The sequence below is a fragment of the Nerophis ophidion genome, linkage group LG23 (assembly GCF_033978795.1).
Source record: "Nerophis ophidion isolate RoL-2023_Sa linkage group LG23, RoL_Noph_v1.0, whole genome shotgun sequence".
NCBI classification, from domain to species: Eukaryota; Metazoa; Chordata; class Actinopteri; order Syngnathiformes; family Syngnathidae; genus Nerophis; species Nerophis ophidion.
Window position 1 is genome coordinate 16,056,797 of NC_084633.1, and position 13,753 is coordinate 16,070,549.

Consider the following 13,753-nt stretch of genomic DNA (forward strand, 5'->3'; position numbering starts at 1 on the left):
AACAATAAAGTCAACGAAATCACAAAGGTGAGTTTTGTTGATGTTGTTGACTTATGTGCTAATCAGACATATTTGGTCACGGCATGACTGCCAGCTAATCGATGCTAACATGCTACGCTAATCGATGCTAACATGCTATTTACGCTAGCTGTATGTACATTTGAAACTAGATAACCACATTTAATGCGAAACAAACACTTACCAATCGACGGACTTAAGTTGCTCCCGAAAGTCCTGATCGTTTGGTCCGCACATTTCACCGGCGATGCTAATACGGCAGCCATGCTATGGGCCACTTCATTAGGTACACCCACGCTATGGCCCAATAGCGTCAATAGCTATTCGCTCAATAGCTTCAATTTCTTCTTCAATTTCGTTTTCGCTATCTGCCTCCATACTCCGACCATCTGTTTCAATACATGCGTAATCTGTTGAATCGCTTAAGCCGCTGAAATCCGAGTCTGAATCCGAGCTAATGTCGCTATATCTTGCTGTGGTAACCGCCATGTTGTTTGTTTTGGCAGCCCTGTATGACGTCACAGGGAAATTGATAGTGGTTTCGAAGATTGCGAAAATAAGGCACTTTAAAGTTTTATTTAAAGATATTACTAGTTCGCAACTAGGGTTACACTAACATCCACTGTAATGATACCAAGTACAGGAGCGTATCTAGTCGATGCTATTATCATTACGTCAAGAATATATATATTTTTTTAATTCATGAAAATGTTTATAAAGTTAGGAAATATGTCTCTGGACACATGAGGTCTTTAAATATGACCAATGTATGATCCTGTAACGACTCGGTATCGGGTTGATGCCCGAATTTGTGGTATACAAAACTAATGTAAAGTATCAAAAAAAGTATAAGTGATTGTGAATGACTTTTGCCGTCGTCGCTCGGGTTCCACTGACCACCCAGTAAGGACATCTATTTTGCACAGGTTTTGACTTCTTTATTTTTGCAATAAAGCTTGGCTGCAGTTCGAATCACTTTTCAGCTCCTTCCTCCACTGCTCGTTCCCGGTCTGCTGTTTGTTTCCACTCTTCATCTGCTGCCGCAGGTTCTCCAACTCCTTCTGCCCCGATCTGTCCTCCTTCTCCCCTTTTATGCAGCGTAAGGAGAAATGTTAATTGTTTCCCGGTGTGAGAGCCACGCACCTGTTCTCGCTCGTAGCGTCGCTCCCGGCAGGACCCGCCTCTCCGCTCAGCCGCATTCTCCGCCTCCTCGCCGCCATCTTGGGCAGGGCTCCAGCTCTGCGCCTCTCCACTGTGATTTTTGCATTTTAACAGAAGTGTAGATAGAACATGTTAAAAGAGAAAGTAAGCAAATATTAACAGTAAATGAACAAGTAGATTACTTTTCTACCACTTGTCCGGCATAGCTCGGTTGGTAGAGTGGCCGTGCCAGCAACTTGAGGGTTGCAGGTTCGATTCCCGCTTCCGCCATCCTAGTCACTGCCGTTGTGTCCTTGGGCAAGGCACTTTACCCTCCTGCTCCCAGTGCCACCCACACTGGTTTAAATGTAACTTAGATATTGGGTTTCACTATGTAAAGCGCTTTGAGTCACTAGAGAAAAGCGCTATATAAATATAATTCACTTCACTTAATAATGTTGACAAGAAAAAATAATGAAAAATGACACAAGGTTACTGCATGTGTCAGCAGGCTAAATTAGGAGCCTTTGTGTGTTTATTTACTAATAAAAGACAATTTGTCTTGTATGTTCACTATTTTATTTGAGGACAAACTTGCAATAATAAACACATTTCATGTACCCTAAGATTTTTTGTTATAATAAAGCCAATAATGCAATTTTTTGTGGTCATCTTTATTTAGAAAAAGTACAGAAAAGTACCAAAATATTTTGGCACCGGTGCCAAAATATTGGTATTGGGACAACACAAGAGGAAAATATCCTGTAGAACAAACTTTTTGCGTGGATCGACTTGGTATCAACGTATCGATATTTTTGATAACCCCCTCGCTGAGACCGTGGCGAAAAAAATAAAAATAACGGTGATGTTTGTCTTCAGGACTAGTATTTTGACACTTTTCATTTTTAATCAATCAATCAATCAATCAATGTTTATTTATATAGCCCCAAATCACAAATGTCTCAAAGGACTGCACAAATCATTACGACTACAACATCCTCGGAAGAACCCACAAAAGGGCAAGGAAAACTCACACCCAGTGGGCAGGGAGAATTCACATCCAGTGGGACGCCAGTGACAATGCTGACTATGAGAAACCTTGGAGAGGACCTCAGATGTGGGCAACCCCCCCCCCCCCCCCCTCCTCTAGGGGACCGAAAGCAATGGATGTCGAGCGGGTCTAACATGATACTGTGAAAGTTCAATCCATAGTGGCTCCAACACAGCCGCGAGAGTTCAGTTCAAGCGGATCCAAGACAGCAGCGAGAGTCCCGTCCACAGGAGACCATCTCAAGCGGAGGCGGATCAGCAGCGTAGAGATATCCCCAACCGATACAGGCGAGCGGTCCATCCTGGGTCCCGACGAGCGGTCCATCCTGGGTCTCGACTCTGGACAGCCAGTGCTTCATCCATGGTCATCGGACCGGACCCCCTCCACAAGGGAGGGGGGGACATAGGAGAAAGAAAAGAAGCGGCAGATCAACTGGTCTAAAAAGGAGGTCTATTTAAAGGCTAGAGTATACAGATGAGTTTTAAGGTGAGACTTAAATGCTTCTACTGAGGTAGCATCTCGAACTGTTACCGGGAGGGCATTCCAGAGTACTGGAGCCCGAACGGAAAACGCCCTATAGCCCGCAGACTTTTTTTGGGCTCTAGGAATCACTAATAAGCCGGAGTCTTTTGAACGCAGATTTCTTGCCGGGACATATGGTACAATACAATCGGCAAGATAGGATGGAGCTAGACCGTGTAGTATTTTATACGTAAGTAGTAAAACCTTAAAGTCACATCTTAAGTGCACAGGAAGCCAGTGCAGGTGAGCCAGTACAGGCGTAATGTGATCAAACTTTCTTGTTCTTGTCAAAAGTCCAGCAGCCGCATTTTGTACCAACTGTAATCTTTTAATGCTAGACATGGGGAGACCCGAAAATAATACGTTACAGTAATCGAGGCAAGACGTAACAAACGCATGGATAATGATCTCGGCGTCTTTAGTGGACAAAATGGAGCGAATTTTAGCGATATTACGGAGATGAAAGAAGGCCGTTTTAGTAACGCTTTTAATGTGTGACTCAAAGGAGAGAGTTGGGTCGAAGATAATACCCAGATTTTTTACCGAGTCACCTTGTTTTATTATTTGGTTGTCAAATGTTAAAGTTGTATTATTAAATAGAGGTCTGTGTCTAGCAGGACCGATAATCAGCATTTCCGTTTTTTTGGCATTAAGTTGCAAAAAGTTAGCGGACATCCATTGTTTAATTTCATTAAGACACGCTTCCAACTGACTACAGTCCGGCGTGTTGGTCAGCTTTAGGGGCATGTAGAGTTGGGTGTCATCAGCATAGCAGTGAAAGCTAATACCGTATTTGCGTATGATGTCACCCAGCGGCAGCATGTAGATGCTGAAGAGTGCAGGGCCGTGAATACATTCAAATAATAAATGAGCTTGCGAGGTGTGGACGGGTTGATTAGCCTTCCACCAAAAATAATGTTGGCAGACATTCAGGAATTAGAACGAGGGTTAAAAAAATTTGACTGTGGAGTAAAACGTCCCAAAATTTGCAACAAAGCATTTCCGTTACATATTATATATTCGAAACCACAAGCAAATGTTTTAAATTCAGAATCATCATGGGTTAGATTTAATGGTAATAATTCACACATTAAATAACCACCTTTCGGTTTTGATGTGCGTCGATTAGAATGTAATTGGCGTTCCCAAGGAAATAACACAATATACATGCTTGTGAAGAAACAATTCTCCACAGGGTATGGAGCTGAGTGGATTAAATTACATACATCTAGTGGAACCCGTGAAGTTATGAGTTATATTTGCATCAGCGGCGGGCCGTGCGTTTCTAGGCCTTCTGTTGATTACCTCTCAAAATACCATTTATGTCACAGCATGACCATGTCTGGGGAAATACTACACAAAAAAAACACATTTACACTGCAAAAAGTTAGTGTTTGTAAACAAGAATAAAAAAATACAAAAAATGAGGGGTATTTTAGTTGAAATAAGCAAAACGATCCGCCAATAGAACGAGAAAATGTGGCTTGTCAAGAATTTCCAAAACAAGTCAAATTAGCTAACCTCAAAGAACCCATAAATACCTTCTAATAAGTACATTCTTGCTAATCAATCAATCAATCAATCAATCAATGTTTACTTATATAGCTCTAAATCACTAGTGTCTCAAAGGGCTGCACAAACCACCACGACATCCTCGGTAGGCCCACATAAGGGCAAGGAAAACTCACACCCAGTGGGACGTCGGTGACGATGATGACTATGAGAACCTTGGAGAGGAGGAAAGCAATGGATGTCGAGCGGGTCTAACATGATACTGTGAAAGTTCAATCCACAATGGATCCAACACAGTCGCGAGAGTCCAGTCCAAAGCGGATCCAACACAGCAGCGAGAGTCCCGTTCACAGCGGAGCCAGCAGGAAACCATCCCAAGCGGAGGCGGATCAGCAGCGCAGAGATGTCCCCAGCCGATACGCAGGCAAGCAGTACATGGCCACCGGATCGGACCGGACCCCCTCCACAAGGGAGAGTGGGACATAGGAGGAAAAGAAAAGAAACGGCAGATCAACTGGTCTAATAATATCATGTTCCGTGGTCACGTTTTGTTTCGTTATGTTCTGTCGGTTTAAGCCTCTTTTTAGTTCCAGTTTACGCTCCGTTGTTTTGTCACCATGACGACCGATTTAGTTCACCTGTCCTCATTTGGACTCATGCACCTGATTTGTTTAGGACTCACGCACCTGTGAGTTCTTAAACCACCAGCCAGTTCCAGCTCGTGGTGCCCAAGACCAGACTTAAGACCAGGCATTGGCCAAAAAGCTCTCTCCCGGTTGCAGTTAGTCCAGAACGCGGCAGCACGACTTATAACAGGGGCCAGGAAACTCCAGCATGTAACCCCAATTCTTCAGAGTTTACACTGGCTCCCTGTTCATTTTAGAATTGATTTTAAAACATTGCTGTTTGTTTTTAAATCTTTACATCAGGGGTGCCCACACTTTTTCTGCAGGCGAGCTACTTTTCAATTGACCAACTCGAGGGGATCTACCTCATTTATATATATAATTTATATTTATTTATTTATGAAAGAGACATTTTTGTAAACAAGTTAAATGTGTTTAATGATAATACAAGCATGTGTAACACATATAGATGTCTTTCTTTCACAAAGACAAGAATATAAGTTGGTGTATTACCTGATTCTGATGACTTGCATTGATTGGAATCAGACAGTAATGATGATAACGCCCACATTTTCAAATGGAGGAGAAAAAAAGTTGTCCTTTCTGTACAATACCACATGAAAGTGGTTGCTTTTTGGCATCTAATTCATCCAGCTTCCATACACTTTACAAGAAAAACATTGGCGGCAAATTCCGTAGCTTGCTTGATTGACATTCACGGCACCCGAGGGTCTTGTGAGATGACGCTGGCTGCTGCCAGTTCATTATTATGAAAAAATGACAGAGAGGAAGGCGAGAAACACTTTTTATTTCAACAGACTTTCGCGCCGTCCCTTCCGTCAAAACTCTAAAGGCCGACTGCACATTTCCTATCTTCACAATAAAAGCCCTGCTTCATGCTGCCTGCGCTAACAAAATAAGAGTCTCGGAACAAGTGATGTGCACGCCAGCTTTCTGAGGGATCGCTTGTGCACGCCAGTTTTCTGAGACTCTGTATTTAGTTAGCGCAGGCAGCATGAAGCAGGGCTTTTATTGTGAAGATAGGAAATGTGCAGTCGGCCTTTAGAGTTTTGACGGAAGGTACGGCGCGAGAGTCTGTTGAAATAAAAAGTGTTTCTCGCCTTCCTCTCGGTCATATTTTAATAATAATGATCTTGCATCTCACAAGACCCTCCGGTACCGTGAATGTCATTTAAGTGACGTCTTGGTGAAGATTGATGATCACTAATTTTTAGGTCTATTTTTTTTAAAAGCCTGGCTCGAGATCGACTGACACACCCCCCGCGGTCGACGTAATGGGCACCAGTTCCAGCTCGTGGTGCCCAAGACCAGACTTAAGACCAGGGGGGACGGGGCCTTCTCTGTGGTCGGCCCTAAGCTCTGGAACACTCTGCCCCTCCATGTTCGAACTGCTTCCACAGCGGAGTGTTTTAAGTCTCGTCTTAAGACCCACTTTTATTCTTTGGCTTTTAACACTACGTGAGTTGTGTGGTCCTCGGTCCTCTGTCCTCTTTGTTTTTTTTATACACTTTGATTTCTATTTTACTGTTTTCATTGATTTTACCCTTTAAAATAGTTTTTAATCATATTTGTGAAGTGAATTATATTTATATAGCGCTTTTCTCTAGTGACTCAAAGCGCTTTACATAGTGAAACCCAATATCTCAGTTACATTTAAACCAGTGTGGGTGGCACTGGGAGCAGGTGGGTAAAGTGTCTTGCCCAAGGACACAACGGTAGTGAGTAGGATGGCAGAAGCGGGAATCGAACCTGCGACCCTCGAGTTGCTGGCACGGGCGCTCTACCAAGCGAGCTATGTTTTTACATTGGTTTTTTTTGATATATTGGTTTTATATTGATTTATTTTTTGTTTTTATTCAGTCATTGGTGGTGCATAATATAGTTTTTTTTATTATTGTTTTTAACATAGCTGTGCAGCACTTTGGAAACGTTATTGTTGTTTAAATGTGCTATATAAATAAAGTGGATTGGATTGGATTTGATGAGCATTCCTCAACTTTCTCAGTCTTTTTTTTCGCCGCTTGTGCCAGCTTTTTTAAAACCTGTTGCAGGCAGCAAATTCCGAATGAGCTAATATTTGCAAAAATAACAAAGTTTTCCGGTTGGAACATTGAGTATCTTGTCTTTGAAGTCTATTCAATTGAATATAGGTTGGAAAGGATTTGCAAATCATTGTATTCTGTTTTTATTCACCATTTACACCGGGGTTTGTATATTTTTCTCCTTCCAGAGAGATCAATACAATGTTCGACATCGAGTGGCGGGGGCAAAGGGTGGCCCTCAAAGCCAGCAACGGAAAGTATGTATGCACAAAGAAGAACGGACAGCTCTCAGCAGTGAGTGATGCAGTAGGTAAGTAAGTGCTTGGTTATTTGACCCGATTTTCTGAAAAAAAAAAAAAAAGTACAGCTATGAGTCACATGTTTTGTCCTAAAGGAGAGGATGAATTGTTCCTGATGAAGCTTATCAACCGACCGATGCTGATCCTCCGTGGCGAGAACGGCTTTGTGTGTCACCACAAGAACTCCAACACCTTAGACGTCAATCGATCCGTCTACGACATTTTCTCATTGATCTTCAACGACGGCGCCTACAATATTAAGAGTCGGTGTTTGCATGCCTGCCGCAGAATTTTTCAAATAAATATGTCCGCATTCAAGCATTTTTTTTTTTTTTTTGTCGACTTGCTTCTGCAGGCGTGAATGGAAAATTCTGGTACGTCTCCAGCAGCGGCCTGGTGTGCTCGGATGGAGAAAAACCCGAAGATTTTTTCCTGGAGTTTCTGGAACACGGGCGCGTTGCTGTAAAGTGTTCGAATGGCAAGTACCTTCGAGGAGACCAGGGAGGCACACTAATGGGAGATCGCACTTCGGTTGATGCATCCTCTCTTTGGGAGTACTAAAATCTTTTTTTTTTTTTTTTTGCAAAAAAATGGTGCAAAAAGATGATTGATTGATGTGAAGGATTGCATCTTTTGACCACTGGTGCAACTTGAATTTGTCGATTGGTATGTGTTTGTTTGGCGTTAAATGTGGGTGGAGGGAAAGGCTGGATGCAAATATAGCTACAATTGAGGCATAATGATGCAATATGTACATAGCTGTTTATGTCAGCTCACACACGGAGTGGGATTGGTCGGCTTAACATTTTATTGCCTGTTTTTCTACCAACAGCCAGAACGCCCAGTCAAGTTTTTTTTTTAATCGAGATGAACATTGCCAAGCTCGGAAAATTCGTAGCTAAGTATAATAATTAAAGGGGAACATTATCACGATTTCTAAAGGGTTAAAACCAATACAAATCAGTTCCCGGTGGCTTATTTTATTTTTCGAAGTTTTTCTCAAAATTTTACCCATCACGCAATATCCCGAAAAACGGCTTCAAATTGCCTGATTTTAACCGTCGTTATATCCACCCTTCTATTGTCCTGTGACGTCACTGCGTGAAGCCACCAGAAACAAATATGGCGGATAGCACAGAAAGGTATCACATAGTAGCTCGGATTCAGACTCGGATTCAACAGATTACGCATGTATTGAAACGGACGGTTGGAGTGTGGAGGCAGATAGCGAAAACGAAATTGAAGAAGAAACTGAAGCTATTGAGCCATGTCACGACAGACAGCGGCAACGAGGACGGATTTGGCGATCGCCTTCTAACCGACGATTGCATCTTTTGACCACTGGTGCAACTTGAATTCGTCGATTGGTATGTGTTTGTTTGGCGTTAAATGTGGGTGGAGGGAAAGGCTGGATGCAAATATAGCTACAAATGAGGCATAATGATGCAATATGTACATAGCTGTTTTTGTCAGCTCACACACGGAGGGGGATTGGTCAGCTTAACATTTTATTGCCTGTTTTTCTACCAACAGCCAGAACGCCCAGTCAAGTTTTTTTTTAAATTGAGATGAACATTGCCAAGCTCGGAAAATTCATAGCTAAGTATAATAATTAAAGGGGAACATTATCACAATTTCTGAAGGGTTAAAACCGATAAAAATCAGTTCCCGGTGGCTTATTTTATTTTTCGAAGTTTTTCTCAAAATTTTACCCATCAAGCAATATCCCGAAAAACGGCTTCAAATTGCCTGATTTTAACCGTCGTTATATCCACCCTTCTATTGTCCTGTGACGTCACTGCGTGAAGCCACCAGAAACAAATATGGCGGATAGCACAGAAAGGTATCGCATAGTAGCTCGGATTCAGACTCGGATTCAACAGATTACGCATGTATTGAAACGGATGGTTGGAGTGTGGAGGCAGATAGCGAAAACGAAATTGAAGAAGAAACTGAAGCTATTGAGCCATGTCACGACAGACAGCGGCAACGAGGACGGATTTGGCGATCGCCTTCTAACCGACGATTGAATCTTTTGACCACTGGTGCAACTTGAATTTGTCGATTGGTATGTGTTTGTTTGGCGTTAAATGTGGGTGGAGGGAAAGGCTGGATGCAAATATAGCTACAAATGAGGCATAATGATGCAATATGTACATAGCTGTTTCTGTCAGCTCACACACGGAGTGGGATTGGTCGGCTTAACATTTTATTGCCTGTTTTTCTACCAACAGCCAGAACGCCCTGTCAAGTTTTTTTTTTAATTGAGATGAACATTGCCAAGCTCGGAAAATTCATAGCTAAGTATAATAATTAAAGGGGAACATTATCACGATTTCTAAAGGGTTAAAACCAATAAAAATCAGTTCCCGGTGGCTTATTTTATTTTTCGAAGTTTTTCTCAAAATTTTACCCATCACGCGATATCCCGAAAAACGGCTTCAAATTGCCTGATTTTAACCGTCGTTATATCCACCCTTCTATTGTCCTGTGACGTCAGTGCGTGAAGCCACCAGAAACAAATATGGCGGATAGCACAGAAAGGTATCGCATAGTATCTCGGATTCAGACTCGGATTCAACAGATTACGCATGTATTGAAACGGATGGTTGGAGTGTGGAGGCAGATAGCGAAAACGAAATTGAAGAAGAAACTGAAGCTATTGAGCCTTGTCACGACAGACAGCGGCAACGAGGACGAATTTGGCGATCGCCTTCTAACCAACGATTGAATCTTTTGACCACTGGTGCAACTTGAATTCGTCGATTGGTATGTGTTTGTTTGGCATTAAATGTGGGTGGAGGGAAAGGCTGGATGCAAATATAGCTACAAATGAGGCATAATGATGCAATATGTACATACAGCGAGCCTAAATAGCATGTTAGCATCGATTAGCATGCCGTGACCATTGATATGTCTGATTAGCACGCTCCAAGTAAGTCAACTTGAATCCATCCCTGTTCGCTTACAAAGGTCTGCTGATAATGTTCCCCTTTAAAAAAAACCTTGATCTTTAAAGTTTCAAAATAATGATCAGTAAACCGTGGAGAAGGAGTAGGATTAAAAATAAGCTCTGCCCTGTCCTTACTCTTTTTTTTTTTTTTTGGTCCTGTTTAAATGTTGTAAGTGTAAACATGTGATGTTTCGAAATGTTAAAAGCATGTCCAAGACAAAGTAAAAAAAAAAAAAAAAACATTATCCAGTATGAACCCTGTTTCCATATGAGTTGGGGAATTGTGTAAATATAAACGGAATACAATGATTTGCAAATCCTTTTCAACCCATATTCAGTTGAATATGCTACAAAGACAACATATTTGATGTTCAAACTGATAAACATTTTTTTGTTTGCAAATAATCATTAACATTAGAATTTGATGCCAGCAACACGTGACAAAGAAGTTGGGAAAGGTGGTAATAGATACTGATAAAGTTGAGGAATGCTCATCGAACACTTATTTGGAACATCCCACAGGTGTGCAGGCTAATTGGGAACAGGTGGGTGCCATGATTGGGTATAAAAACAGCTTCCCAAAAAATGCTCAGTCTTTCACAAGAAAGGATGGGGCGAGGTACACCCCTTTGTCCACAACTGCGTGAGCAAATAGTCAAACAGTTTAAGAACAACGTTTCTCAAAGTGCAATTGCAAGAAATTTAGGGATTTCAACATCTACGGTCCAAAATATCATCAAAAGGTTGAGATAATCTGGAGAAATCACTCAACGTCGGAAACCAACATTGAATGACCGTGACTTTCAATCCCTCAGCAACACTGTATCAAAAACCGACATCAATCTCTAAAGGATATCACCACATGGGCTCAAGAACACTTCAGAAAACCACAGTCACTAAATACAGTTTGTCCATACATCTGTAAGTGCAAGTTAAAGCTCCACTATGCAAAGCGATAGCCATTTATCAACAACATCCAGAAACGCCGCCGGCTTCTGTGGGCCTGAAATCATCTAAGATGGACTGATGTGAAGTGGAAAAGTGTTCTGTGGTATAACGAGTCCACATTTCAAATGTTTGTGGGAAATATTCGACATCGTGTCATCCGGACCAAAGGGGAAGCGAACCATCCAGACTGTTATCGACGCAAAGTTCAAAAGCCAGCATCTGTGATGGTATGGGGGTGCATTAGTGCCCAAGGCATGGGTAACTTACACATCTGTAAAGTCACCATTAATGCTGAAAAGGTACATACAGGTTTTGGAACAACATATGCTGCCATCTCAGCGCCGTCTTTTTCATGGACGCCCCTGCTTATTTCAGCAAGACTATCCCAAGCCATTCAGCACATGTTACACCAGTGTGGCTTTGTAAAAAAAAGAGTGCAGGTACTTTTCTGGCCCGCCTGCAGTCCAGACCTGTCTCCCATCGAAAATGTGTGGCGGATTATGAAGCGTAAAATACGACAGCGGAGACCCCGGACTGTTGAACGACTGAAGCTCTACATAAAACAAGAATGGGAAAGAATTCCACTTTCAAAGCTTTGTCACGCCAAATTTCTTCCCCCCTACGAAAATCTTCCCCCCGGAAGACATTTGGCGTGACAAACCCTCTAATGCCTGAACGTCCCCAATGAGGGTGGAAGGACCTTAAAGCAGCCCACACAGCTGCCTGTTTTAAAAGCATTATAATTGGCTGACTGTCATTGGTGAAAAATAACGGTAAGGAAAAAATATTAGCATTCCAGCATGCTAACCTTTCAAGCTATTTTTACTTCGCTAATTTTGTATCTGTAACCCTTAAGAGTCATATAACTTGCTTAAAGCAGCCCACACAGCTGCCTGTTTTAAAAGCATTCTAATTGGCTGATTGTCATTGGTGAAAAATAACGGTAAGGAAAAAATATTAGCATTCCAGCATGCTAACCTTTCAAGCTTTTTTTGCTTCGCTAATTTTGCAGCTGTAACCCTTAAGAGTCATATAACTTAATTAAAGCAGCCCACACAGCTGCCTGTTTTAAAAGCATTATAATTGGCTGATTGTCATTGGTGAAAAATAACGGTAAGGAAAAAATATTAGCATTCCGGCATGCCAACTTTTCAAACTATTTTTGCTTCGCTAATTTTGTATCTGTAACCCTTAAGAGTCATATAACTTGCTTAAAGCAGCCCACACAGCTGCCTGTTTTAAAAGCATTATAATTGGCTAATTGTCAATGTTGAAAAATAACGGTAAAGAAAAAATATTAGCATTCCAGCATGCTAACCTTTCAAGCTATTTTTGCTTCGCTAATTTTGCAGCTGTAACCCTTAAGAGTCATATAACTTGCTTAAAGCAGCCCACACAGCTGCCTGTTTTAAAAGCATTCTAATTGGCTGACTGTCATTGGTGAAAAATAACGGTAAGGAAAAAATGTTAGCATTCCAGCATGCTAACCTTTCAAACTATTTTAGCTTTGCTAATTTTGCAGTTGTAACCCTTAAGAGTCATATAACTTGCTTAAAGCAGCCCACACAGCTGCCTGTTTTAAAAGCATTCTAATTGGCTGACTGTCATTGGTGAAAAATAACGGTAAGGAAAAAATGTTAGCATTCCAGCATGCTAACCTTTCAAACTATTTTAGCTTTGCTAATTTTGCAGTTGTAACCCTTAAGAGTCATATAACTTGCTTAAAGCAGCCCACACAGCTGCCTGTTTTAAAAACATTCTAATTGGCTGATTGTCATTGTTGAAAAATAAATGTAAGGAAAAAATATTAGCATTCCAGCATGCTAACCTTTCTAACTATTTTTGCTTCGCTAATTTTGCAGCTGTAACCCTTAAGAGTCATATAACTTGCTTAAAGCAGCCCACACAGCTGCCTGTTTTAAAAGCATTATAATTGGCTGATTGTCATTGGTGAAAAATAACGGTGAGGAAAACATTTTAGCATTCCAGCATGCCAACCTTTCAAACTATTTTTGCTTCGCTAATTTTGCAGCTGTAACCCTTAAGAGTCATATAACTTGCTTAAAGCAGCCCACACAGCTGCCTGTTTTAAAAGCATTCTAATTGGCTGACTGTCATTGGTGAAAAATAACGGTAAGGAAAAAATATTAGCATTCCAGCATGCTAACCTTTCAAACTATTTTTGCTTCGCTAATTTTGCAGCTGTAACCCTTAAGAGTCATATAACTTGCTTAAAGCAGCCCACACAGCTGCCTGTTTTAAAAGCATTCTAATTGGCTGATTGTCATTGTTGAAAAATAACGGTAAAGAAAAAATATTAGCATTCCAGCATGCTAACCTTTCAAGCTATTTTTGCTTCGCTAATTTTGCAGCTGTAACCCTTAAGAGTCATATAACTTGCTTAAAGCAGCCCACACAGCTGCCTGTTTTAAAAGCATTATAATTGGCTGATTGTCATTGGTGAAAAATAACGGTAAGGAAAAAATATTAGCATTCCAGCATGCTAACCTTTCAAGCTATTTTTGCTTCGCTAATTTTGCAGCTGTAACCCTTAAGAGTCATATAACTTGCTTAAAGCAGCCCACACAGCTGCCTGTTTTAAAAGCATTCTAATTGGCTGA

At 41.3% G+C, this 13,753-nt stretch overlaps 1 protein-coding gene across 1 annotated transcript in view; it reads left to right on the top strand.

The window, feature by feature from the left end:
- Nucleotides 1–13,095, top strand: part of LOC133541529 (fascin-2-like) — a 51,620-nt gene extending 38,525 nt beyond the window's left edge. The window contains exons 3-5 of the mRNA XM_061884981.1: nucleotides 7,121–7,242; nucleotides 7,327–7,494; nucleotides 7,587–13,095. Coding sequence (XP_061740965.1) covers nucleotides 7,121–7,242; nucleotides 7,327–7,494; nucleotides 7,587–7,792 — 496 coding nt within the window. The 3' untranslated portion in view covers nucleotides 7,793–13,095. The remainder of the gene's footprint in view (nucleotides 1–7,120; nucleotides 7,243–7,326; nucleotides 7,495–7,586) is intronic.
- The last annotated feature ends 658 nt before the right edge of the window (nucleotides 13,096–13,753 follow it).